Source organism: Bombina bombina, chromosome 1 (assembly GCF_027579735.1).
Source record: "Bombina bombina isolate aBomBom1 chromosome 1, aBomBom1.pri, whole genome shotgun sequence".
In the NCBI taxonomy this organism is placed as follows: domain Eukaryota; kingdom Metazoa; phylum Chordata; class Amphibia; order Anura; family Bombinatoridae; genus Bombina; species Bombina bombina.
In genome coordinates this window covers 1,472,194,451-1,472,222,390 of record NC_069499.1, presented here as the reverse complement: position 1 = coordinate 1,472,222,390, position 27,940 = coordinate 1,472,194,451, and the positions used below count along the sequence as shown (strand labels likewise).

The 27,940-nt window shown below is 42.1% G+C and overlaps 2 protein-coding genes across 2 annotated transcripts in view; one reads left to right on the top strand and one right to left on the bottom strand.

Moving 5' to 3' along the window:
• The window catches only part of KIF19 (kinesin family member 19), a 229,244-nt gene extending 228,870 nt beyond the window's left edge, over positions 1 to 374 (top strand). Inside the window, exon 20 of the mRNA XM_053706939.1 lies at positions 9 to 374. Coding sequence (XP_053562914.1) covers positions 9 to 163 — 155 coding nt within the window. The 3' untranslated portion in view covers positions 164 to 374. The remainder of the gene's footprint in view (positions 1 to 8) is intronic.
• A 3,490-nt stretch (positions 375 to 3,864) lies between these two features.
• BTBD17 (BTB domain containing 17) overlaps positions 3,865 to 27,940 on the bottom strand; it is a 44,088-nt gene continuing 20,012 nt past the window's right edge. The window contains exon 3 of the mRNA XM_053721229.1: positions 3,865 to 4,945. Coding sequence (XP_053577204.1) covers positions 3,865 to 4,945 — 1,081 coding nt within the window. The remainder of the gene's footprint in view (positions 4,946 to 27,940) is intronic.

Genomic DNA, 27,940 nt, shown 5'->3' with positions numbered 1-27,940 from the left:
CTTAACAGGAAACACTAACAAAATGGTGGATGCGCAAATTTCAGGACTCCAAGTTAACCAAGCTGCTGGTTCCAGAAAACCCATACCTAACAATTCTCGTCCACGGTTTAATTATGTCAATGCAAATACTACTGGGAAAGAGAGCAAAACCAGGAAATACTGAAGGAAATTGGAACTACGTGAAGGTATTGGATTGGAGCAGGGAATATTATAATGAATGAGGCTGGAGCTGGTTACTGAATCCATAACAAACTGACTATTTCTCCACATGAATGATGACAAAGGCTACAGTTAACTTCGGAGAAATCCTAAGACAACCATTCAATTTGTCAATCAGTATAAATACTTTGTAAATACATTTTGTACTTCAACAAGCTTGTGTCTGACCCTTATGTAATTAAGTCTAATTATACAAATCTCTTTTGTCATTTTGCTGAGCTATTCCATACCAGTATTCCTCCCACAAAGTAGCTGTAGGTTTAGCTTTTAGAGCAAAAATATAAACAAGTTAAAGGGATAGTAAACCCAGTTTTTTGTTTTCAGATTCAGCATGCAATTTTAAGCAACTTTCTAATTTACTCCTATGATCAAATTTGTTTTGTTCTCTTGATATCTTTATTTGAAAAAGTAGGAATGTAAGCTAAGGAGCCGGCACATTTTTTGGTTCAGTCCCTGGCTAGCACTTGCTGATTGGTGGCTACATTTAGCCACCAATAAGCAAGTGTAACCCAAGTGCTGAACCAAAAATGGGCTGGCTCCTAAGCTTACATTCCTGCTTTTCAAATAAAGATACCAAGAGAAGGAAGAAAAATTGATAATAGGATTAAATAAGAAAGTTGCTTAAAATTGCTGAATCATGAAAGTTTAATTTTGACTTTAGTGTTCCTTTAAAATTGTGTGAGACATTAGACATTCTGGAAATATTTAAATGGGATAATATCAATCCTGCAGTCATTTTAAAACATGGCTAAGTTTATTGGGACCTTAAGTTATTTATGTGTAATTACTATAGTTATTTTATTTTTTATTAAAGGGACACTGAACCCAAATTTTTCTTTTGTGATTCCGATAGAGCATTCAATTTTAAGCAACTTTCTAATTTATTCCTATTATCAATTTTTCTTTGTTCTCTTGTTATCTTTATTTGAAAAAGAAGGCATCTAAGCTATTTTTTGGTTCAGACCCCGGACAGCACTTGTTTATTGGTCGGTTAAATGAATCCACCAATCAGCAAGAACAACCCAGGTTGTTCACCAAAAATGGGCCGGCATCTAAACTTACATTCTTGCTTTTCAAATAAAGATACCAAGAGAATGCAGACAATTTGATAATAGGGGTAAATTAGAAAGTTGCTTAAAATTGCATGCTCTATCTGAATCACGAAAGAATTTTTTTTTGGTTCAGTGTCCCTTTAAGGAAAATTACATTTTTTTTTCTTCTCCATATGGTAGTCGATAGAAAGTCTTAAGCTCCCACTTCAGCTTCATATATAGCTTGTAGAGACATGGGGGCATATTTATCAAGAACTGCTGGTGCAATGATAAATACCAACAGCATATGCTGTCGGCATTTATCGATGTGTAGTGGACATGATCCGCAATAAGGCCCCATGAACTGATCCGTAAATTAAATAATTGTGGAATCTTTTCATTTAACACGTTCTTCTGTAAGATTGAGAAAAGGCCCAAGGTGGGTCAAAATATACTTAAAAAGGAAAATGATTGATTCAAATAATGATCCCTGAGAGAACGTTGTTTAATATATTAAAACAAAATACGTTTTTACATTCTCTTATCTTTACAGACCTCACAGGTTTCTTATTTAAATCTAATAAGTCTTAAAGAGTCTTTAAACGTTTGGTATCCTTTGTTAAAGCTTAGCTGCTTTTCATGGAAACATACCTAGGTATGCCCATGATTATGATATAAAATAAGATTGTCAGTGATTTTAATACTGGTCCTCATCTCATGTAATTAGGTTGGACTCCCCTGGTGCAAATTCTATCCACCTTGGAAAAGATTTAAAGGGACATACTAGCTGCAGAGAATTAAATGTATGAGAAATTGATTATTTAGGTTTATGTTTCTATATGAAATAGCAGTTTTGCTCATTAAAGCCACAATCAAATATAATAAACTCCAGTGGGTAAAATGCATTATTCACAACTTCCCTGTAAAGAAAATATTGAAAGGCTACATCATGGTATGGTTCAAGGTCTTCTGTGGTGGTTCATTAAAAAAAAAAAAAACTTGTGCAAATAATGCTGATTTGTGTTACTATGCAATTTTATATTCTATGTCACTAATGTGAAAGTGTCCAGTGATAAGGTTTTGTCACAGATCACTATAATTGTCAACCTCCTTCATTTTATGACACAATAGATAATAATTATGTAGCATCAATTAAAGGGACATAAAACCCCCAATTTTTCTTTCATGATTCAGACAGAGCAGACATTTTTAAACAACTATCAAATTTACTTCTATTATCAAATTTGTTTCGTTCTTTTGGTATTCTTTAGTTAAGGAGCAGCAATGCACTACTGAGAGCTAGATGAACACAATCATTAAGCCAATGACAAGAGGCATATATATGCAGCCACCAATCAGCAGCTAGCTCTCAGCTCCTGAGCCTATTTAGGTATGCTTTCAACAAAGGATACAAATAGAACAAAGCAAAATTAGCTAATAGAAGCAAATTGGAAAGTTGTTTAAAATGTTATGCTCTAGCTGAATCATGAAAGAAGATTTTTGAGTTTCATGTACGTTTACGTGTGGCATAAGACAACTGCTAAAAGAAAGTATCATATTCATTAAACAACACAGAAGATGTTAAAAGGCGTCTAACATTAACTTGTTAGGACGTTCACTGATATGATAAAAAACATATAGTTTATTGTAAATTCAGGTAAGAGTTAAAAATATCAACCGTACTTAATCGTACAGTATATATATTTATTAAATTTTATGGTTTGTTTTTCAGTAACTGCTAAACTTAAGTATATTAGATCCAAAATGTTTTGTAATTTCTGAAGTCTACTTGGTCTTGAAATTATTTTTGATGTAATTTTTGTCCCATTTCAACTGACCACTAGAGCAACTTCAAGTAGTTTTCTGATCACGTTACAACTTTCTATAGGTCAGTATTATTAAGGTTGGCACTACTTGGTAATGGTAAAAGTTCATTAAAAAAAATAATAAAAAAATATATCAAAGAGCCAGCAGGACACCAGACATACAAACAGCTGTTTTCCAAATAATTAAATGAATTTAGTTCTGCAACTGGTATTACCATTTACTTTACATATTTGAAGACTTATTGATCTATGAATATTTTTCTGCCAAGGATCACCTTCAGTTTATTCATACATGTAACACAGAGATTCCTTACAAGTTGAGCACTTTTGCTGTCACCAACTGGGGGGGAATGAGAGTATAGTTGTTAGACCCAAGGTCTTGGTTCCTGTATGGATATCAATCTGAAATTTGTATTGTTTGTACTGATTTTTCTGTCAGCTGTCTTTTTATACAAATGGATTGGAATAAAATTAAGTTGAAATTTTTTTGATCTGATTTTTTTTGTGTGTGTGTGTATATTAAGACAAAGTAGTTTACAATATGTACAGTATATTGTTATCTCCATTTCAAACTGTGTGATGGGTATATGTGGACATTTTCATAGATGAGCCTGAAAACACAGCTATTCATGTGGCACTCAAATGGCAACCACTTCATTTTCCAGTCATTTTACTTTTGCAGTTCTTGATAGGTCAAAATATACTTTTGATAGCCAGTCTAAAAATTGGAGATTGTTTTGCCTTTGTGCTCGAGTTAAACAAATGTATAATATACTTCATTGACTTCTTCACTTAGCTTTGATTAGAGAGTGGTAAATAGGTTTGATAATAATATGAAAGTGCAAGGAATTGTCTATTAGATATTCTGAGGTCCGTTTCTGTAGATCTGCATGGACAAGGAAGTCAGAAACTTCTTCTGTACTCTGGTGGATGCTGTAAACGTGTTTAACAAACACTTTACCCTGTTGCCTCCTGACTCCAACTAGCACAGTTTTTTGGAAGGTAACACCTGCAAAGTCCAAGCCACTCATGGCTGAAGTAACTACCAGCCGTGGTTTACCATCATCTAGACGGTTAGACTGTGACGTACCTGAAACAGACTCAGAATAGACGGGTCGCATGCTGACAGGAAGCCAGCGTGGAGAAAACAGAGCATTCCATGTGATTTTCTTGTTAAAGTCATGGTTGCTTGGACCTAGTTGAGTCTGGAAGCTGAAGCTTCTATCATCCCTAGCTGGATTGTTGATTATCCACTGTGACCCCCAAGAAGAGGAAAGGTAGTTTCGAGGTATAAACATGCTGCAATTTACATCAAAATATTTTGCAAAATGTAAGGGAGAAGCAGAATGGAACTGGAAGGCTTGAAATAGAAGATCTTGTACAGCATTATTATATGAGGTTAGCACTGTTGACTGTTTTAATATGTGGAAAAGCTGGCTTGGTGAAATCATCGGAAATCTTATGGACCTCAAAACCTTCTCGATAACTGGCACATCAGGGTTGTTCTTGCTCACCCATTCTTCCACGGCACTAAAGAGTTCAAGCTCATTGTGTAGCACCAGATCAGAACGCTGGAGAAGAGACACCATGAGGTCATCACTTATTGTCACCCACTCGCTGCTGCTTATTACAGTGGATAGGTTCCAGGCTAAGAACTGCAAGCAGCTCTCCTGAAGACTTTCATCCCTTATTCTCATAGCATAGTGGTACCAACCAACAACATGGCCTTGTGTTGATTCACTGGCAAGATGTGTTTTCATGTATTCAGCAACCCCTTTCTGTAATGCTGAGACATGATACTTGCTTGCTAACCGATGTAGAGGCACAGCTTGGCTCAAATGAACAGATATCTCTCCACAATAAAAATACCTATAAAATAATATACATTGTTATCTTTTGATATTGATCAATGAATAAAACATTCTATATCATATTTCTTTATCTGCAGGTCTAGAAACAATTCTTGAAAACAGTCTTTTTAGTAAGATATTTTGAGAAGTATTAAAACTGTTTACATAGTTCATACACAATATAATGAGTAAACCAAGCTTTAATATATCATTTTTCATTACTACCTAACAAACACCCAACATGCGGCTAGATTAATAGTTTTGCGTTATGGCTCATAACGCTGCTTTTTCACTACCGCTGCTATTACGAGTCTTGTAGGTATAGCTGTACCGCACACTTTTTTGGCCGTGACGCAACGTAACTACTGCACCTTTCAAAAAGTCATTTCTCTTGCAAGGTGTATCCAGTCTACGGATTCATCCTTTACTTGTGGGATATTCTCATTCCCTACAGGAAGTGGCAAAGAGAGCACACAGCAGAGCTGTCCATATAGCTCCCCCTCTAGCTCCACCCCCCAGTCATTCTCTTTGCCGGCTCTAAGCACTAGGGTCTCTCTACGGGAGGGTAAAGTGAATGTGGTGTTAGAATTGTAGTTTTATATCTTCAATCAAAAGTTTGTTATTTTTAAATGGTACCGGTTTGTACTATTTACTCTCTAGCAGAAAAGTGATGAAGATTGCAGGCTTGACTGCAATGAGGTATGTTCAGTCATTTATTTCTAGACAAGACTGAGATAGTGCTAGAAGACTGACAAGATCCCCATGTGGGGAGGGTAAGCTATGTTCTGAGACTTAGTAAAGAATTGAATGCTTACATAACAGGGCTAATTAGGCTGGTTGACACTAATTCAGGGCAATCGATTATTTGTTTTAAGAAATACTCGTTGGAGACACTTTTTTAAGCACTTTGGAATGTTTTTTGGGGTTATTATTCCACATGGCAAAAATGTAGTCACTTAGAAGTGATTTTTGTAGGCCTCACAACTCCGGAGTGGAGTGGGAGGGGCCTAATTTTGCGCCTCAGATGCGCAGTTAGAATTGAAAGACAGTTCATGCTGCTTCACATGGAGGGTCCAGCTGCTGATTGAGGGCCTAAAAGAAGCTTTTTTTCCCCCCAAAACTGATCCCTAAGGGCAGGTAGGGCCACAACAGTAAGCTGTGGCAAGGTGCTGTAGTTATTTAACCTGTTGCTGGCTTTAGGCTGCTCCGGTTTGGGAATTAAGGGGTTAATCGTTTTGCAACTTGTGGTGCAATCATATTAAAGCCTTAGGTACATACTGTGAAATTTTCAAAAAGATTGCTGCATTTTTCACTGTTTTGTAAAATTGTGTGCTCTTTTTATTTCTCTTGTTAAGTGTGTTCAGTCCACGGGTCATCCATTACTTATGGGATATATTCTCCTCCCCAACAGGAAGTTGCAAGAGGATCACCCAAGCAGAGCTGCTATATAGCTCCTCCCCTCACATGTCATATCCAGTCATTCTCTTGCAAGTCTCAACAAAGAAGGAGGTCGCGAGAGGAGATAGGAGTTTTTTACCTAATTATTCTTCAATCAAAAGTTTATTATTTTAAAATGGCACCGGAGTGTGCTGTTTTTTTCTCTCAGGCAGTATTTAGAAGAAGAATCTGCCTGTGTTTTCTATGATCTTAGCAGACGTAACTAAGATCCACTGGCTGTTCTCGCACATTCTGAGGAGTGGGGTAACTTCAGAAAAGGGAATAGCATGCGGGGTCCCCCGCAAATGAGGTATGTGCAGTAATATTTTCTAGGAATGGAATTGACTAAGAAAACACTGCTGTTACCCATATGATGTAAGTACAGCCTTTAATGCAGTAGTAGCGACTGGTATCAGGCTGATAAATGTATGCGCAGTTGAGTTATTTTCTAGGGACTAGAATTTGGCTGAGAAAATACTGTTAATACTGAAATAAATGTATGAGCCTTAACTGCAGTAGAAGCGACTGGTAGCAGGCTTAGTGATAACTTTGCATAACACTGGAAAGTTGTTTTTAAAACGTTTACTGGCATGTTATTCGTTTTGTGAGGTACTTTGGTGATAAATCTTTTTGGGCATGATTTTTTTCCATATGGCTAACGTGTATTTCTGCATAGAAACCGTTGTAACAGGTCTCCCAATGTTGTAATATGAGTGGGAGGGGCCTTTTTTAGCGCCTTGTTGCGCAGTTAAAATTCTTGCACAGTCTTCCTGCTTCTTCCTCCTTGATCCAGGACGTCTACAGAGAGCTCAGGGGTCTTCAAAATTCATTTTTGAGGGAGGTAATCAGTCACAGCAGACCTGTGACAGTGTGTTTGACTGTGATAAAAGCGTTAAATCTTAAATTGATTATCCGTTTTTGGGTATTGAGCGGTTAATCATCCTTTTGCTAGTGGGTGCAATCCTCTGCTAAATTCATACAATTACTGTTAAAATTGTTGGCTATAACTGAATTAGTTCATTGTTATTTCAACTGTGACAGTTTTTTGTGTTTTTAAAAGCGCTGCAGCATTTTTTTCAATTGCTTGTAAATTTATTGACAGATTTTTTCCAAGCTCGCTAGCCTTCATTGCTAGTCTGTTTAAACATGTCTGATACAGATGAATCTACTTGTTCATTATGTTTAAAAGCCAATGTGGAGCCCAATAGAAATATGTGTACCAATTGTATTGATGTTACTTTAAATAAAAGTCAGTCTTTACCGGTAAAGAAATTATCACCAGACAACGAGGGGGAAGTTATGCCGCCTAACTCTCCTCACGTGTCAGTACCTTCGCCTCCCGCTCAGGAGGTGCGTGAGATTGTGGCGCCAAGTACATCAAGGCCCTTACAAATCACTTTGCATGATATTGCTAATGTTATGAAAGAAGTATTATCTAATTTGCCTGAGTTAAGAGGCAAGCGCGATAGCTCTGGGTTTAGGACAGAGCGCGCCGATGACACGAGAGCCATGTCCGATACTGCGTCACAATTTGCAGAACATGAGGACGGAGAGCTTCATTCTGTGGGTGACGGATCTGATCCGGGGAGACCGGATTCAGAAATTTCAAATTTTAAATTTAAGCTTGAGAACCTCCGTGTATTACTAGGGGAGGTGTTAGCGGCTCTGAACGATTGCGACACGGTTGCAATCCCAGAGAAATTATGTAGGCTGGATAAATACTATGCGGTACCGGTGTGTACTGACGTTTTTCCTATACCTAAAAGGCTTACAGAGATTATTAGCAAGGAGTGGGATAGACCCGGTGTGCCCTTTTCCCCTCCTCCGATATTTAGAAAAATGTTCCCAATAGACGCCACCACACGAGACTTATGGCAGACGGTCCCTAAGGTGGAGGGAGCAGTTTCTACTTTAGCCAAGCGTACCACTATCCCGGTGGAGGATAGTTGTGCTTTCTCAGATCCAATGGATAAAAAATTAGAAGGTTACCTTAAGAAAATGTTTGTTCAACAAGGTTTTATATTACAGCCCCTTGCATGCATTGCGCCCGTCACTGCTGCAGCGGCATTCTGGTTTGAGTCTCTGGAAGAGGCTATTCGCACAGCACCATTGGATGAGATTATGAACAAGCTTAAAGCCCTTAAGCTAGCTAATGCTTTTATTTCGGATGTCGTTGTGCATTTAACCAAACTAACGGCTAAAAACTCCGGATTCGCCATCCAGGCGCGCAGAGTGCTATGGCTTAAATCCTGGTCAGCAGATGTAACTTCTAAATCTAAATTGCTTAATATTCATTTCAAAGGGCAAACCTTATTCGGGCCCGGCTTGAAAGAAATTATTGCTGACATTACTGGAGGTAAGGGTCACACCCTTCCTCAGGACAGGGCCGAATCAAAGGCCAAACAGTCTAATTTTCGTGCCTTTCGTAATTTCAAGGCAGGAGCAGCATCAACTTCCTCCGCTCCAAAACAGGAAGGGACTGCTACTCGTTACAGACAGGGTTGGAAAGGCAACCAGTCCTGGAACAAGGGCAAGCAGGCCAGAAAACCAACTTCTGCCCCTAAGACAGCATGAAGAAAGGGCCCCCTATCCGGAAACGGATCTAGTGGGGGGCAGACTTTCTCTCTATGCCCAGGCCTGGGCAAGAGATGTCCAGGATCCCTGGGCGTTGGAGATCATATCTCAGGGATACCTTCTGGACTTCAAAACTTCTCCTCCACAAGGGAGATTTCATCTGTCAAGGTTATCAACAAACCTAATAAAGAAAGAGGCATTTCTACGATGTGTACAAGACCTCTTAGTAATGGGAGTGATCCACCCGGTTCCGCGGACGGAACAAGGGCAAGGTTTTTACTCAAATTTGTTTGTGGTTCCCAAAAAAGAGGGAACCTTCAGGCCAATCTTGGACCTGAAGATCTTAAACAAATTCCTAAGGGTTCCATCGTTCAAAATGGAAACTATTCGAACCATCCTACCCATGATCCAAGAGGGTCAGTATATGACCACAGTGGACTTAAAGGATGCCTACCTTCACATACCGATTCACAAGGATCATTATCGGTACCTAAGGTTTGCCTTTCTAGACAGGCATTACCAGTTTGTAGCTCTTCCCTTCGGGTTGGCTACGGCCCCGAGAATTTTTACAAAGGTTCTGGGCTCGCTTCTGGCTCTACTAAGACCGCGAGGCATAGCGGTGGCTCCGTACCTAGACGACATTCTGATACAAGCGTCAACTTTTCAAAATGCAAAGTCTCATACAGAGATAGTTCTAGCATTTCTAAGGTCGCATGGGTGGAAAGTGAACATGGAAAAGAGTTCTCTGTTCCCACTCACAAGGGTTCCCTTTCTAGGGACTCTTATAGATTCTGTAGAGATGAAGATTTACCTGACGGAGTCCAGGTTATCAAAAATCCTAAATGCTTGCCGTGTCCTTCATTCCATTCCAAGCCCATCAGTAGCTCAGTGCATGGAAGTAATCGGCTTAATGGTCGCGGCAATGGACATAGTGCCATTTGCGCGCCTACATCTCAGACCGCTGCAACTATGCATGCTAAGTCAGTGGAATGGGGATTACTCAGATCTGTCCCCTTTACTAAATCTGGACCAGGAGGCCAGAGATTCTTTTCTCTGGTGGTTGTCGCGGGTTCATCTGTCCAAAGGAATGACTTTTCGCAGACCAGATTGGACGATTGTAACAACAGATGCCAGCCTACTAGGCTGGGGTGCAGTCTGGAACTCCCTGAAGGCTCAGGGATCGTGGACTCAGGAGGAGAAACTCCTCCCAATAAACATTCTGGAATTAAGAGCAATATTCAATGCTCTTCTAGCTTGGCCTCAGTTAGCAACACTGAGATTCATAAGATTTCAGTCGGACAACATCACGACTGTGGCTTACATCAATCATCAAGGGGGAACCAGGAGTTCCCTAGCGATGTTGGAAGTCTCGAAGATAATTCGCTGGGCAGAGTCGCACTCTTGTCACCTGTCAGCGATCTACATCCCAGGCGTGGAGAACTGGGAGGCGAACTTTCTAAGTCGCCAGACCTTTCATCCGGGGGAGTGGGAACTTCACCCGGAGGTGTTTGCTCAACTGATCCTTCGTTGTGGCGAACCGGAGCTGGATCTCATGGCATCTCGCCAGAACGCCAAGGTTCCTTGTTACGGATCCAGGTCCAGGGACCCGGGAGCGGTGCTGGTAGATGCACTAGCAGCCCCTTGGGTTTTCAACATGGCTTATGTGTTTCCACCTTTTCCGTTGCTACCTCGACTGATTGCCAGGATCAAACAGGAGAGAGCATCGGTGATTCTGATAGCGCCTGCGTGGCCACGCAGGACCTGGTATGCAGACCTAGTGGACATGTCGTCCTGTCCACCATGGTTTCTGCCTCTGAGGCAGGACCTTCTAATTCAGGGTCCTTTCAACCATCCAAGCCTAATTTCTCTGAGGCTGACTGCATGGAGATTGAACGCTTGATTCTATCAAAGCGTGGTTTTTCGGAGTCGGTTATTGATACGTTAATACAGGCTCGGAAACCTGTTACCAGAAAAATTTACCATAAGATATGGCGTAAATATTTATATTGGTGTGAATCCAAGAGTTACTCATGGAGTAAGGTTAGGATTCCTAGGATATTGGCTTTTCTACAAGAAGGTTTAGAAAAGGGTTTATCCGCTAGTTCGTTAAAGGGACAGATTTCTGCTCTGTCTATTCTTTTACACAAACGTCTGGCAGAGAATCCAGACTCCAGGCTTTTTGTCAGGCTTTGGCTAGGATTAAGCCTGTGTTTAAAACTGTTGCTCCTCCGTGGAGCTTAAACTTGGTTCTTAAAGTTCTTCAGGGTGTTCCGTTTGAACCCCTTCATTCCATTGATATTAAGCTTTTATCTTGGAAAGTTCTGTTTTTGATGGCTATTTCCTCGGCTCGAAGAGTCTCTGAGTTATCTGCCTTACATTGCGATTCTCCTTATCTGATTTTTCATTCAGACAAGGTAGTTCTGCGTACTAAACCTGGGTTTTTACCTAAGGTTGTTTCTAACAGGAATATCAATCAAGAGATTGTTGTTCCTTCATTATGTTCTAATCCTTCTTCAAAGAAGGAACGTCTTTTGCATAATCTGGACGTAGTCCGTGCCCTGAAGTTCTACTTACAGGCAACTAAAGATTTTCGGCAAACTTCTTCTCTGTTTGTCATTTATTCTGGTCAGAGGAGAGGTCAAAAGGCTTCGGCCACCTCTCTCTCTTTTTGGCTTCGTAGCATAATACGTTTAGCCTATGAGACTGCTGGACAGCAGCCTCCTGAAAGAATTACAGCTCATTCCACTAGAGCTGTGGCTTCCACCTGGGCCTTTAAGAATGAGGCCTCTGTTGAACAGATTTGCAAGGCTGCAACTTGGTCTTCACTTCATACCTTTTCAAAATTTTACAAATTTGACACTTTTGCTTCTTCGGAGGCTGGTTTTGGGAGAAAGGTTCTACAGGAAGTGGTTCCTTCTGTTTAATGTTCCTGCCTTGTCCCTCCCATCATCCGTGTACTTTAGCTTTGGTATTGGTATCCCATAAGTAATGGATGACCCGTGGACTGAACACACTTAACAAGAGAAAACATAATTTATGCTTACCTGATACATTTATTTCTCTTGTAGTGTGTTCAGTCCACGGCCCGCCCTGTCTTTTTTGAGGCAGTTCTAAATTTTAATTAAAACTCCAGTCACCACTGCACCCTATAGTTTTTCCTTTCTCGTCTTGTTTCGGTCGAATGACTGGATATTACATGTGAGGGGAGGAGCTATATAGCAGCTCTGCTTGGGTGATCCTCTTGCAACTTCCTGTTGGGGAGAAGAATATATCCCATAAGTAATGGATGACCCGTGGACTGAACACACTACAAGAGAAATAAATTTATCAGGTAAGCATAAATTATGTTTTCTTAAAGGCACAGTAACGTTTATTCAAATTGTGTTTTTTATTTGATTAAAGTGTTTTCCAAGCCTGCTTGTGTATGCTACTAGTCTGTTAAACATGTCTGACACTAAGGAAAATCCTTGTTCAATGTGTTTAGAAGCCATGGTGGAACCCCCTCTCAGAATGTGTCCCAATTGCACTAATATGTCTATACACTTTAAAGATCATATTGTTGCACTTAAAAGTGTGGCCCTGGACTTCCGGTGGGCGGGAGGACGGGGTAGCAGCAGCGGTAAAGAGCTCCGCATATACACAGCTCTAATAAGTGTCTCCGCTGCTGATATTCCACTCCCCGTGACTTCTCTTCTTGCCAGGCCGAGTATTAGTGCCTTGGCTGATCCCCTACACGCAGGACCTGTCATCCGGTCCTGGTCCCCGGGGGCAAATTGAAAAAAAAAAGAAAAGGGCATGAACGGACGCCATTGCTGCGGCGGTCACAGAGCTGCCTAATCCTGATCCCTGCTCAACTATCCTGATATTTCGGCCTTTGGCAGTGCTGCAGAGATCCCCTCTCCCCTGGGCAGCATCAATCCGTCCTGCGTTGATTACAGACGGGCGCCGCAGGCGGAGGTGAACAGCCCTAGGGCTCAGAACTTTGCTCCCAGGTTTTGCAGGCATCAGGGCCAGAGGATAATTGTGAGTAAGCACATAATACACTGCAGGGTACCTTGTTTCAGACACAAACTACTGAGGATAGGCAAACAGTTATGAGCCAAGGAGATGGGACTGAATTGCTGATACTGACTACTCTAATAACTCTGCCAGCAGATTTGTTTGTTTTTTTCTTGCATCATTGGAGTAAAATACACACATCACCTGCCTAGAGACTTGCCTCATATATATACCACTGTGTTGGGTGCGACTTGGCAGCACTGTATGCCTTTTTGTTTTCCCCCTTTTTTCTTGCCACCTTAAAGGGAGGGAATGAGACAGAGGAATTTGGAGAAATAGCAAAGTTTGCATTTGTTCATTTCCCACCTGTCGGCGCACATGGCTGTTTTAAATTTACTATAACAACTCACCTAAGCAAGCATCATACGCCATCTAGTGGCTTAACCTCACATCCCATCTCTGCAACAGTGGACAAATACTACAATCTTGCTAAACATCACTGTTTTAGACACAAGGTGGCTCAAACCTGCTGAACCACTCTGTTGATTATGACCCATACATCAGATATGCTGTAGCCCTGCCATACATTCTCTGAAAATCACAGAAGTGACCAAGTGTAGTGAATAACTTAGACTTTAATCGTATCCCATTCTGTGTGGGCCCTATACCTCACCCTTCCTAGACTGGGCTTATTGAAATTTCCTGTTGCATACACAGTTTGCCAGCGCTCTATTCTATGAAAGTTGACGACTATTTCCACAGAATCTCCCAGTCTGGGACCGACAATATGAGTTGCAGGTCAAAAACACAAGAAAAGCGGCTGAAACAGGTTGCTGAGACCATCATTCACAGCTCCCAGCAGGAGGGTGAGGGGAGTTCATCAAGTGACCATGCTGCTTTATTGCAGGAGTTGAAGGCTTTTTTCTTACCTAAAATGGACAACCTGCAGGCAGGGGTAGACACGCTCACCACTGAAGTGCGTGCCTTTTCTACTCGCTTGAATTCTGCGGAGCATAGAATCTCTGAGGTGGAGGACAGACAACAGGAATCTGAAGTGTCTCTGAAGAATCTTCTGAAACAAAACCAATACTTGCAAGATAAGGTTGAGGACTTAGAGAATCGCAGCAGGCGAAATAATCTGCGCATAGTAGGGGTACCAGAAGCGGTTAAAGATAAAGACATGCTGAATTTCACTGCCTCTACCCTCCCCTTACTTCTTGGCATGCCTCAGGATTGCCTGCCCCTTGACATAGAGAGAGCCCACCGCATTGGTCCCGACAGACATCTGGGAAACTCTAGAGAGAGGCCACGTCAGGTGATTTTCAAGTGTTTAAACTACCAAGACAAGATCACGATACTACGGGCTTATAGAAGTGCAAAGGAGGTCAAATATGAGGAGCACCGTCTTTTGCTTTTTCAAGACTTCTCTGTGGAAGTCACCAGAAGACGCAAGGACTTTGCACCACTCTGCTCTCTCCTTCATGAAAAAGGTCGTCAGTTTGCCCTCCTGTACCCAGCTAAGCTTAGGCTGCAAACGTCCTCTGGGCCCAAGATTTTCCATTCCCCTGCAGCGGTACAAGCCTACTTATCATCTGAACGAAGACAGGACAATGGCTGAAGTGTTCTCTAATGAGAGTTTGTACTTTGTATCTGTGAAACATAATTTGTGTTCCTTTACATGATGTGTGCTTTTCTCTTTCAGGTGCTATTGTTATCATCTGAACGAAGACAGGACAATGGCTGAAGTGTTCTCTAATGAGAGTTTGTACTTTGTATCTGTGAAACATAATTCGTGTTCCTTTACATGATGTGTGCTTTTCTCTTTCAGGTGCTATTGTTTTTTCTTTTTCCACTTGTTGTTATGAACAAGGGAGACCAAATTCATGCTTTAATACCACATGTTGGCTTAGGTTTCTCAGCCCAAAGTTGCCAGCCTGAACTCTCCTATCTACCTTGGCTGAACCCATTACCTAGAGAATACCCGTGGTGCCCTTTTTTGCACGCTAGTCTCCCTTTGGCCTCCCCCTCTCATTTTGGGCACCTAATAGTTCTTTGTTGCCTGAGTAGGGCTTCCCCTCTCTGCCTGGTAGGCATGCTGTTTAACATATCCCAGTTCTTTTTTATTGCCCATTTAGAATTATTATTCTATGTTATAGCTCGTTGGAGCCATTGCCATCCTCTGGCTCAGCATTCTAAGTGCTCCATATTTTACTTAGGGCATACCTTGTTAATGTTTTTTTTTTATCTTGGATGTCATGTTCTTCATGCTGTATGGTTACTGTTTCATGCTAAAATGTTTATGCTGTGGATATTACTGTACTGCTCACATGTGCCTCATTTTTGTCTCCCTTCCAGCTCCTATCATGGGGAGTCCCGGGTTCCTCTGAACTTGCCCTCCGCAGACCACCTCATCATGACTTCTGACCAGCTCTTACAACTAACGGCCTATCACAGTGAGTCACCTTGGGTACAATATGGTACCTGGGGGCTGCTATCCCTTCTTGTTTACAGGAGTGCACTACACGCTGCCTTTCCCACTCAAGATGACAATAGAGTACACTTTCTTCACAGTCTAAGACACGACTATATGGTAACTCTCTGCTTAATATTATCATTCTTACACTATTTCTATGGCGGTACCTGTTAGAATAGTTTCCTGGAATGTGGGAGGCATTACATCACCTGCGAAGAGAGGTACTATTTTGCAACATTTAAATTCACTACAGGCTGACATAGCTTTGCTTCAGGAGACTAGATTGACAGCAGACGAACATGATAAGCTAAAGAGGCTTTGGGTGGGTCAGGCACTATATTCTCCAACAGAGGGCAGAAAGAGGGGGGTGGCTATTTTGGTGAGGAAGGGTCTTCCAGTCTCCTTCTCGCAGGTTGACATTGATCAGAGAGGCAGGTATATTATAGCTCTGTTGCAAATTCACCAATTCACTTACACCATTTGCAACATTTATGGCCCGAACGAGGTTAATCCTAATTTCTGGTCAACCCTACTAGCAAAATTATTAACCTACAATGCCCCAATGATTATGGGAGGGGATTTTAACCTGGCCCAGGCTGTTCCTCTAGACAGATTTAAAGATCCATCAGTGCTAGGTCACCTGAAACAACGTGCTCCACATAGTAGAGAGGTAACTCTAATTAGCTCTTTTAAAGAGACACTAGACTTGGTAGATGTCTGGAGAACAAAAAATCCGGAGGAGAGAGACTTTACTTGCCTATCTAAAACACACCACACAATGTCAAGGATAGACTATTTCCTCACCTCTTCAACATTAACACCTCAAGTCCACACTAGTACCATAGCACAGATTACAATCTCGGACCATGCCCCTATCATATTGCTGTTGCAGCCTACACCCAGGACCCCTCCTAAGAAATCTTGGAGATTCCCCACGTATCTCTATAGCAACATAAATTTTCGTAATCATCTAAAGTCCTCATGGTTACACTATACATCAGACAATGATACACATAAAGATACCCCCGACTTATTTTGGCATGCCTCTAAGGCAGTAATGAGGGGCTGTATCACGGCCTTTACGGCCCAATACAACAAAAACAACAGACGAATCGATGGTGACTTCCTGTCGCAGCTAACTGCGGCGTACAATGACTACCTTTCTGACCCCTCCCCCACATCTCAAAAAAAATACTACGAGCTTAAGCAGGCCAGGGACACGTTTTTAACCCAACAACATCTCAAGTTTGACATACATAGGCAGGGTAGATACTTTCGCCAGGGTAATAAATCTGGTAAACTCCTGGCCAAACTGGTTCACTCTTACCGCCCCAAATCCTATATAGCGGCTATAAACTCCCAGTCCAAACTGACTTCAGACAATAAAGACATTATGACGGAATTTGTTAAGTACTACAAGGAACTATACACTAGTCAGACAATAGATCATGAGGCAAAGTTGAGATTCTGGGGCTCGGTGCAGCTACCCACTATTTCTGAGGAGCAAAAATCGGCCCTTAATGCCCCGATCCATGTACAGGAGATTATCAAAGCCATACGATATAGCAAATTAGGGAAGGCCCCAGGCCCAGATGGGCTGCCCTCTGAGTATTTCAAGCTTTTGAGTGAGGAAATAGCTCCCACCTTAGCCTCTCTATTTTCAGCATACCTGGAAGGGGCGTCACGATTGGATAAGCGTTTCTCAGAAGCGAACATCTGCTTGATTCCTAAACCTGACAGGGACCACACCCAGACCTCATCATACCGCCCAATCTCCCTTCTTAATGGGGATTACAAACTTTTGACAAAGATCCTGGCTGACCGTCTAGCGAAGGTCTTGCCATCTGTTGTACACATGGACCAGACAGGCTTTGTGAAAGGGAGGTCCTCGGTGCTTAATATCCGGAAAGTTCTAGCCATTTCTTCACATTATTGGTATAATGCAACATCTCAAACCCCATCCAAACTGCCAGATGCGTGCCTCTTGGCACTTGACGCGGAAAAGGCATTTGATCGGATAGAGTGGGATCATTTGCACACTTCCCTAGAACAATTCGGAATTTCGGGTTGCTTTGCTGACTTCCTCCGTACACTGTATCAGGCCCCTATGGCATCCCTCATAGTCAATGGAGAGCTTTCCCCCTCTTTTGTACTTCAGAGGGGAACTAGGCAGGGCTGTCCCCTTTCCCCCCTGTTTTTTGATCTGGCCATAGAGCCCCTGGCCTCATATATTAGACAACATTGTGCAGGGCTTGATGTGCTTGGACATAAATATCATCTCTCATTATATGCAGACGACCTACTCCTGTTTGTGGGTGACCCCAGTAACAACCTCCAGCCCCTCCTAGATACCATCAAGCTATTCGGGTCCTTTTCGGGGTATAAAATCAATGTTGATAAATCGGAGGTAACCTGGCTGCAGAACCTCGGTGACACCACACTATCAGGCAGTGGCCTCAGGGTTACAGAGGGATCTTTCAAATATCTTGGGATCCTTTTACACATTGACCCCACAAAACTATACCACCTCAACCTCACAGGAGTCATTGCAAACATCAAACAATTATTGTCAGGTTGGACAAGGCTCCCCTTGTCCCTTTCGGGGAGGGTTCAGCTTTTTAAGATGATCGCCCTTCCTAAGCTCCTATATCCGCTACAGATGTTGCCTCTTCTTTTGACACGTAAGGACGCTGCCTCTCTCCAGGCCTCATTAGGTTGCTTTATATGGCAAGGGAAAAAACATAGGATAAGTAAAAAGTATCTATTTATGTCCTCGAGTGAGGGTGGGCTTCGCCTTCCAAACATTATCTGGTATAACTGGTCTACATTGTCTAAGATTGTCTTGGACTGGATGGTAGGGAATGCATATTTCACTGTCCCTGAGTTAGAGGGTGGTCTTGTTAGGCCATTGCATTTAGCTTTCCTGCCCCACTCACCTCTCAAATCGCTTCCCCTATCCATACAATCTCATATATTATTCAAAGATCCTCTGAGGGCGTGGTCCAGGATTTGTAAGCTATGGGGGACACAACATCTAGTGACTAAATATTTGCCGATTCAGGGCAATTTACAGTTCCTCCCTGGTTACACGACTGAAGTGTTTACTACATGGCACCACCGACATCTTACAAGGCTTCACCAACTTTTTAACCCACTCACTTTAGATATCACACCCTTTTCTGAATTGCAAAGATCGCACAATCTCCCGGGGACACATAGGTTTGCGTATTTTCAATGCAGGCATTATCTGTATAAATTGATCTCAGACAAGCTGTTGACTACCGAGCCTTCAAATATTGATAAATTGTGTGCTCTGGCTAAGCAGGGCTCTTATAAGATATCACACACTTATGACCTATTGCTTAAACACTGTGAAGGATCTACTAGACAGGGACTTGTAACAAAATGGGCAAACAGTAGAGAACTGTCGGTGGACTCTGACCTCATTACAGGGAGCCTTGGGAAGGTACACGCTAGTACAATCTCGGCCAATCTAAGGGAGACACATATGAAATGTATTCATCAGTCTTACATCACACCTGGCATTCGAGCTAGATGGGTCCCGGGGGCGGAAAACATCTGCAATAAGTGTAGGTACCCATCCCCAGACTGGATTCACTTACTGTGGGATTGCCCCAAGCTGAGAGGATTCTGGTTTAGAGTTTCTTATTGGTTGGCAAAAGTAACAAATCAACAGGTGACTCTTACAGCACAACATGTTATATTTTTGATACCCAAGGACAGAATTTATAAGTTTGACATTTTTATCACCACTGTCTTAATGCTTGCTAGGACGGTCATTCTGAAGGGGTGGGCTAGCAATAGAGCACCTCCATTTAGGCAGCTGCTTGGCAGGGTACACACCCAAATGTTGACTGAGCAGGCGGACACAAAGGGGGATCCGGAGAAAAGAGTCAGGAAATGTATCCACAAGTGGGAGGCTTATCTTCTGTTTCTTTCACCTAGAGTAAGAGACAGTGTTATATACCCATTTAGAAATAGCCTTTTCATCTTGAGTGAGAACCTCCGAGGTAGATGGTGCCTACAGACTGACTGACTTGTCTTGCTTATGTGTGAATACTGGAGGTCTTGACATTTGTACAATCACTGGATGTTGCTGCTTGGTCTGTGGGGGGCGAGTCGGAGGGCCCGGGTAAGTGCTAATGTTATTCTTTGTGAATTGTCTGCTAATATTTTGTTTTTGTTTTTTTTTCTTTGTTTTTTGTTTTTGTTTTATTTTTGGTTGTTTACCTGGAAAAAAAATGAAAATTGTGTGGACGGTTTGATTCCCTGCCTCTGCAGGAGGAAATCTTCCTTTATTTCATCAGTCACTAAGATGGACTTGGCGAATCATACAAGTGCTTTGGCATTTCTTATTGTTAAACTTGTCATGTATATGGTGGATCATTTTGTCCTCACTACTTATAAATAAAGTAAAAAAAAAGTGTGGCCCTAGATGATTCTCAGACTGAAGGTAATGAGGATAGTCCGTCTACCTCTCCCCATGTGTCACAACCAGTTACGCCCGCGCAAGCGATGCCTAGTACCTCTAGTGCATCTGCCCCTATTACATTGCAACAACTAGCGACAGTCATGGATAATTCCCTTGCGGCCTTTCTATCCAAACTGCCAGTTTTTCCTGCAAAGCGCGATAGCTCTGTTTTAAGAACAGATTATGAGCAGTCTGAAGCTTTGGTAGCCTTATCTGATGTGCCCTCACAACCCTCTGAAGTGTGGGTGAGGGATTTGATGTCTGAGGGAGAAATTTCCGATTCAGGAAAGGTTTCTCATCAGGCAGAGTCAGATTCATTAGCGTTTAAATTTAAATTGGAACACCTCCGCGTATTGCTCAGGGAGGTATTAGCTACTCTGGATGATTGTGACCCTATGGTGGTCCCAGAGAAGTTGTGTAAAATGGACAAGTACCTAGAGGTCCCTGTATACACTGATGCGTTTCTGATCCCTAAGAGGGTTGCGGATATTGTTACTAGGGAGTGGGATAGACCAGGTGTCCCTTTTGTTCCCCCCCCTATTTTTAAGAAAATGTTCCCCATAACTAACCCCAGGCGGGACTCGTGGCAGACGGTCCCTAAGGTAGAGGGGGCTGTTTCTTCACTTGCTAAACGCACAACCATACCAATTGAAGACAGTTGTGCTTTTAAAGATCCTATGGATAAAAAGTTAGAAGGTTTACTTAAGAAAATTTTTGTTCAACAAGGTTTTCTTCTCCAACCTATTGCCTGCATTATTCCTGTAACTACTGCAGCGGCTTTCTGGTTCGAGGCGCTGGAGGAGTCGCTCCAGACGGAGACCTCATATGACAAAATTATGGATAGAATTAAGGCTCTAAAGCTGGCTAATTCTTTTATCACAGATGCCGCTTTGCAATTAGCTAAGTTAGCGGCAAAAAATTCAGGTTTTGCCATTATGGCGCGCAGAGCGCTTTGGCTCAAGTCATGGTCGGCCGATGTGTCGTCAAAATCCAAATTATTAAATATCCCTTTCAAAGGAAAGACCCTTTTCAGGCCAGAATTGAAAGAGATTATTTCAGAAATCACCGGGGGAAAGGGCCATGTTCTCCCTCAGGACAAGTCCTTTAAGGCTAAAAACAAAGCTAATTTTCGTTCCTTTCGTAATTTCAGGAGCGGTCCCGCTTCAGCCTCTACAGCTGCAATGCAAGAGGGTAACGCTTCACAGCCCAAGGCAACCTGGAAGCCTTACCAGGGCTGGAACAAGGGTAAACAGGCCAAAAAGCCTGCAGCTGCTACCAAGACAGCATGAAGGGGTAGCCCCCGATCTGGGACCGGATCTAGTAGGGGGCAGACTTTCTCTCTTCGTTCAGGCCTGGGCAAGAGATGTTCACGATCCCTGGGCTTTAGAGATTGTTACCCAGGGATATCTTCTAGAATTCAAGGACTTCCCTCCAATGGGAAGATTCCACATTTCTCGTCTGTCTACAGACCAGATAAAGAAAGAGGCGTTCTTACGCTGTGTAGAAGATCTACATACGATGGGAGTGATATACCCAGTTCCAATTGCAGAACAAGGACTGGGTTTTTACTCAAACCTGTTTGTGGTTCCCAAAAAAGAAGGAACTTTCAGACCAATCCTGGATCTAAAAATTCTAAACAGATTCCTCAGAGTCCCATCATTCAAGATGGAGACCATTCGGACAATCTTACCTATGATCCAGGAAGGTCAATATATGACTACCGTGGATCTAAAGGATGCGTACCTGCATATCCCTATCCACAAAGATCATCATCAGTTCCTCAGGTTTGCTTTTCTAGACAAGCATTACCAGTTCGTGGCTCTTCCATTCGGTTTAGCCACTGCTCCCAGAATTTTCACAAAGGTGCTAGGGTCCCTTCTGGCGGTTCTAAGACCGCGGGGCATAGCAGTGGCGCCTTATTTGGACGACATCTTAATCTAGGCGCCATCCTTTCACAGAGACAAGGCTCACATGGAGATTGTATTGGCCTTTCTAAGGTCTCACGGGTGGAAGGTGAACATCAAAAAGAGTTCTCTGTCCCCACTCACAAGGGTTCCCTTCCTAGGAACACTAATCGATTCGGTAGAAATGAAGATATTTCTGACGGAGGTCAGAAAGTTGAAACTTTTAACTACTTGCCGAGTTCTTCATTCCATTCCTCGGCCATCTGTAGCTCAGTGCATGGAGGCAATCGGATTAATGGTAGCGGCAAGGGACATAGTCCCTTTCGCTCGGATACATCTTAGACCACTGCAACTATGCATGCTCAATCAGTGGAATGGGGATTATGCAGATTTGTCTCCTCAAATACAGTTGGACCAGGAAACCAGAGTTTCTCTTCTCTGGTGGTTGTCTCAGGATCACCTATCTCAGGGAATATGTTTCCGCAGACCAGAGTGGATCATTGTAACGACCGACGCCAGTCTGTTAGGCTGGGGTGCAGTCTGGGACTCCCTGAAAGCTCAAGGTTTATGGTCTCGGGAAGAATCTCTTCTCCCGATAAACATTCTGGAACTGAGGGCGATATTCAACGCTCTTCAGGCATGGCCTCAACTAGCTGCGGATAAATTCATCAGATTTCAGTCGGACAACATCACGACTGTAGCTTACATCAATCATCAGGGGGAACAAAGAGTTCCCTAGCGATGAAGGAAGTAACCAAAATAATCAGGTGGGCGGAGGACCACTCCTGCCATCTCTCAGCAATTCATATCCCAGGAGTAGACAACTGGGAGGCGGATTTTCTGAGTCGTCAGACTTTTCACCTGGGGGAGTGGGAACTCCACCCAGGGGTATTTGCCCAGCTGACTCAGCTGTGGGGCATTCCAGAGTTGGATCTGATGGCGTCCCATCAGAACACCAAGCTTCCTCTCTATGGATCCAGGTCCCGGGACCCCAAGGCGGCATTGATAGATGCTCTAGCAGCGCCTTGGTCCTTCAATCTGGCTTATGTTTTCCCACCGTTTCCTCTTCTCCCTCGTCTGATCGCCAGAATCAAGCAGGAGAAGGTGTCAGTGATTTTTATAGCACCTGCGTGGCCACGCAGGACTTGGTATGCAGACCTAGTAGACATGTCATCTGCCCCACCATGGACATTGCCAATGAGGCAGGACCTTCTAATACAGGGTCCGTTCAAGCATCCAAATCTAGTTTCTCTACGAAAATCTACCATAAGATATGGCGGAAATATCTTTGTTGGTGTGAATCCAAGGGTTACTCATGGAGTAAGATTAGGATTCCCAGGATATTGTCCTTTCTCCAAGACGGATTGGAGAAAGGATTGTCGGCTAGTTCTTTAAAGGGACAGATATCTGCTCTGTCTATATTTTACACAAGCGTCTGGCAGAGGTACCAGACGTTCAAGCGTTTGCACAGGCTTTAGTCAGAATCAAGCCTGTCTATAAACCTGTGGCTCCGCCATGGAGTCAAAATTTGTTATCTTGGAAAGTTGTTATCTTGGAAAGTTTTGTTTTTGGTAGCTATTTTTGGTAGCTATCTCTTCTGCTCGAAGAGCCTCAGAATTATCTGCCTTACAGTGTGATTCACCTTACCTGGTGTTCCATGCAGATAAGGTAGTTTTGCGTACTAAACCTGGTTTTCTTCCTAAAGTGGTTTCTAACAAGAATATTAACCAGGAAATTGTTGTTCCCTCTCTGTGTCCCAATCCTTCTTCGAAGAAGGAACGTCTGTTGCACAATCTTGATGTAGTTCGTGCTCTAAAGTTCTATTTGCAAGCAACTAAGGATTTCAGACAAACATCTTCCTTGTTTGTTATCTATTCTGGTAAGAGGAGAGGTCAGAAAGCGACTGCTACCTCTCTTTCCTTTTGGCTGAAAAGCATCATCCGTTTGGCCTATGAGACTGCTGGCCAGCAGCCTCCTGAAAGAATTACTGCTCATTCTACCAGAGCAGTGGCTTCCACATGGGCTTTCAAGAATGAGGCTTCTGTTGAACAGATTTGTAAGGCAGCGACTTGGTCTTCACTGCATACTTTTGCCAAATTTTACAAATTCGATACTTTTGCTTCTTCGGAGGCTATTTTTGGGAGAAAGGTTTTGCAAGCAGTGGTGCCTTCCGTTTAAGGTACCTGTCTTGTTCCCTCCCTTCATCCGTGTCCTAAAGCTTTGGTATTGGTATCCCACAAGTAAAGGATGAATCCGTGGACTGGATACACCTCGCAAGAGAAAACAGAATTTATGCTTACCTGATAAATTACTTTCTCTTGCGGTGTATCCAGTCCACGGCCCGCCCTGGCAATTAAGTCAGGTAAAAATTTTTTTGTTTAAACTACAGTCACCACTGCACCCTATGGTTTCTCCTTTTTCTTCCTGACTGGGGGGTGGAGCTAGAGGGGGAGCTATATGGACAGCTCTGCTGTGTGCTCTCTTTGCCACTTCCTGTAGGGAATGAGAATATCCCACAAGTAAGGATGAATCCGTGGACTGGATACACCGCAAGAGAAAGTAATTTATCAGGTAAGCATAAATTCTGTTTTTTCAATCGGACTCCCAAAGCGCAGGTATTACGAGTTTTGCCTGGGAGGCCAAAAAGTGAGCAGTACAGCCTATACTAACAATATTCGTACCGCCATCTAAAGTCAGTAGTTATGGGTTTTGCGCTACAAAGCTGTAGCATAAAACTCATAACTAAAGTGTTACAAAGTACACTAACACCCATTAACTACCTATTAACCCCTAAATCGAGACCCTCCCGTATCGCAAACACTATAATAAAAATATCAACCCCTAATCTGCCGCTCCGGACATCGCCGCCACTATAATAAACTTACTAACCCCTAAACCACCGCACTCCCGCATCGTAAACACTAGTTAAATATTATTAACCCCTAATTCGCCACCCCCAATGTCACCGCTGCCACTATACTAAAGTTATTAACCCCTAACCCTAAGTCTAACCCTAACACCCCTAACTTTAATATAATTGAAATAAATCTAAATAAAAATTACTATCATTAACTAAATAATTCCTATTAATTAGATTAGGGGTTTGGGCAAGGAAAAAGAGCTAAATGCCCTTTTCTCTTGTAAGGTGTATCCAGTCCACGGATCATCCATTACTTGTGGGGATATTCTCATTCCCAACAGGAAGTTGCAAGAGGACACCCAACAGCAGAGCTGTAATATAGCTCCTCCCCTAACTGTCATAGCCAGTCATTCTCTTGCAACTCTCAACAAGCTAGGTCGTTGTAGGAGAGAGTGGTTAAATATAGCTAGTTTATTTTCTTCAATCAAAAGTTTGTTATTTTTAAATAGTACCGGAGTTGTGCTATTTTATCTCAGGCAGTAAATAGAAGAAGAATCTGCCTGAGGTTTCTATGATCTTAGCAGGTTGTAACTAAGATCCATTGCCGTTCTCACATATGTCTGAGGGAATTACACAGATGAGGTAACTTCAGAGAGAGAATGGCGTGCAGTTTATTCTGCTATCAGGTATGTGCAGTTATAATTTTTTCTAGAGATGGAAAACACTATAAAATGCTGCTGATACCGGATTAATGTAAGTTAAGCCTGAATACAGTGATTTAATAACGACTGGTATCATGCTTACTCCCAGGGGTAATACCCTTATGATATTGCAATATAAACGTTTGCTGGCATGTTTAATCGTTTTTATATATGCTTTGGTGATAAAACTTTATTGGGGCCTAGTTTTTTCCACATGGCTGGCTTAAATTTTGACTAGAAACAGTTTAATGAGGCTTTCCACTGTTATAGTATAAAAGTTACAGTTGGTGCAGTTAAAATTACAAACTGTGGCATCCAGCTTCCCTCAGGAGTCCCCTGTATGCTATAGGACATATCTAAAGGGCTCAAAGGCTTTCCAAAGTCGTGTATTGGGGAAGGTAGGACCACAGCTTGCTGTGGCAGTTCTTTGTGACTGTTAAAAAACGTCTATTTCGGTTTTTTTTTTATCCGTTTTTTGAACTAAGGGGTTAATCATCCATTTGCAAGTGGATGCAATGCTCTGCTAGCCTATTACATACACTGTAAAAATTTCGTTTGATTTACTGCATTTCTCCTGTTAAGTGTGGTCAGTCCACGGGTCATCATTACTTCTGGGATATTAACTCCTCCCCAACAGGAAGTGCAAGAGGATTCACCCAGCAGAGCTGCTATATAGCTCCTCCCCTCTACGTCACCTCCAGTCATTCTCTTGCACCCAACGAATAGATAGGATGTGTGAGAGGACTGTGGTGATTATACTTAGTTTTATACCTTCAATCAAAAGTTTGTTATTTTATAATAGCACCGGAGTGTGTTATTCCTTCTCTGGTAGAATTTGAAGAAGAATCTACCTGAGTTTTTTCTATGATTTTAGCCGGCGTAGTTAAGATCATATTGCTGTTTCTCGGCCATCTGAGGAGAGGTAAACTTCAGATCAGGGGACAGCGGGCAGATTAATCTGCAAGAGGTATGTAGCAGCTTATTATTTTCTGACAATGGAATTGATGAGAAAATTCTGCCATACCGATATAATGTAAACTCAGCCTTAAATGCAGTAGCAGCAACTGGTATCAGGCTGTCATGTATGTATATTTTACACTTCAGTATTCTGGGGAATGGCACTTCACTGGAATTATACTGTATGCATAAGACTTTAGCCTATTTTGCAGGGACTAGCAACAGGCTTTTTAATAACACTTAATTTATTTATGTTAAACGTTTTTTGCTGGCATGTAAAATCGTCATCCTTAATCAGGACCTCTACATTAAAGAGGCCATGAGACAGCTATCAGATCCTAAACAATATTCAAAATCCTCAATTGATGAATTCCACAAATCCCATAACGAATTACTTTTTATGCTAAATGATGCTCGAAGAAATAATTTAATCACTAGCCATGAGTTTAGCTTTCTATTCAACCAAAAACCTAAAATTCCAGTATTTTACTGGACTACCAAACTACATAAATCCCTTACTAACCCTCCGGGACGTCCCATAATATCAGGGATAGGAGGTCCTACGGAAGGAATCAGTAAATATGTAGATCATTTTTTACAGCCATTTGTCAATGATCTTCGTACTTTTGTACAAGACTCAACAGATGTAATAAAAAAACTGGATGGGATCAACATTCAGGAAGACACTATTTTAGTGTCCCTGGATGTTGAATCCCTATATTCCTCTATCCCGCATGATGTGGGTCTTAAAACATGTGAAGAATTTCTCAATACAAGAGGTCACGGTTATAAGAAACATACCAAATTTGTAATTGACTTATTAAAATTTGTGCTGGACAACAATATTTTCATCTTTGATACAAAGTGCTACAAACAGATACAAGGTACCGCCATGGGGGCCACATGTGCACCAACCTACGCCTGTTTACACCTTGGCGGCTGGGAGAACCAAATTGTATTTGGGGACTACTCCGAAGTGGTTGATGCACATGTGGCCCTCTGGATCAGGTATGTTGATGATATTCTGCTATTATGGGACGGCACTGAGGATGAATTGATGAAATTAATTTCTCTTTTGAACTGTAATGACCGTAACATTTTTCTCACCTGTAATCATGACTTAAACTCAATTGATTTTTTGGACCTGAAAATTAGTAAAAAAGAAGGGAAAATTGAGACAGAAGTCTTTCGTAAACCCACGGCAACTAATAGCCTCCTCCTGGGGTCGAGCCACCACCCCACAAATTTGAAAAAGGGAATTCCCTACGGACAATTTCTGCGGCTTCGCAGAATATGTTCTGATGAAAAAACATTTAAAAAACAAGCCAAAGAGATGGCGACCCGATTCCATGATAGAGGCTATTCCAAAAGGTGCATTAAGAGAGCTCTTTATAGAGCCTCCCAACACCAAAGAAAAGACCTGTTATATAAATGTAAGAACAGAGATGACACAAATGAAGAAAACAAGATCAGGTTCATTACTAAATATAATGCCCATTGGAGTAAGGTAAAAGACACTCTGAATAAAAACTGGCATTTACTAACTAATGATACAACACTTCACCAATATGTAGGAGATTATCCACAGATGACTGCAAGGCGTTGCAATAATCTAAA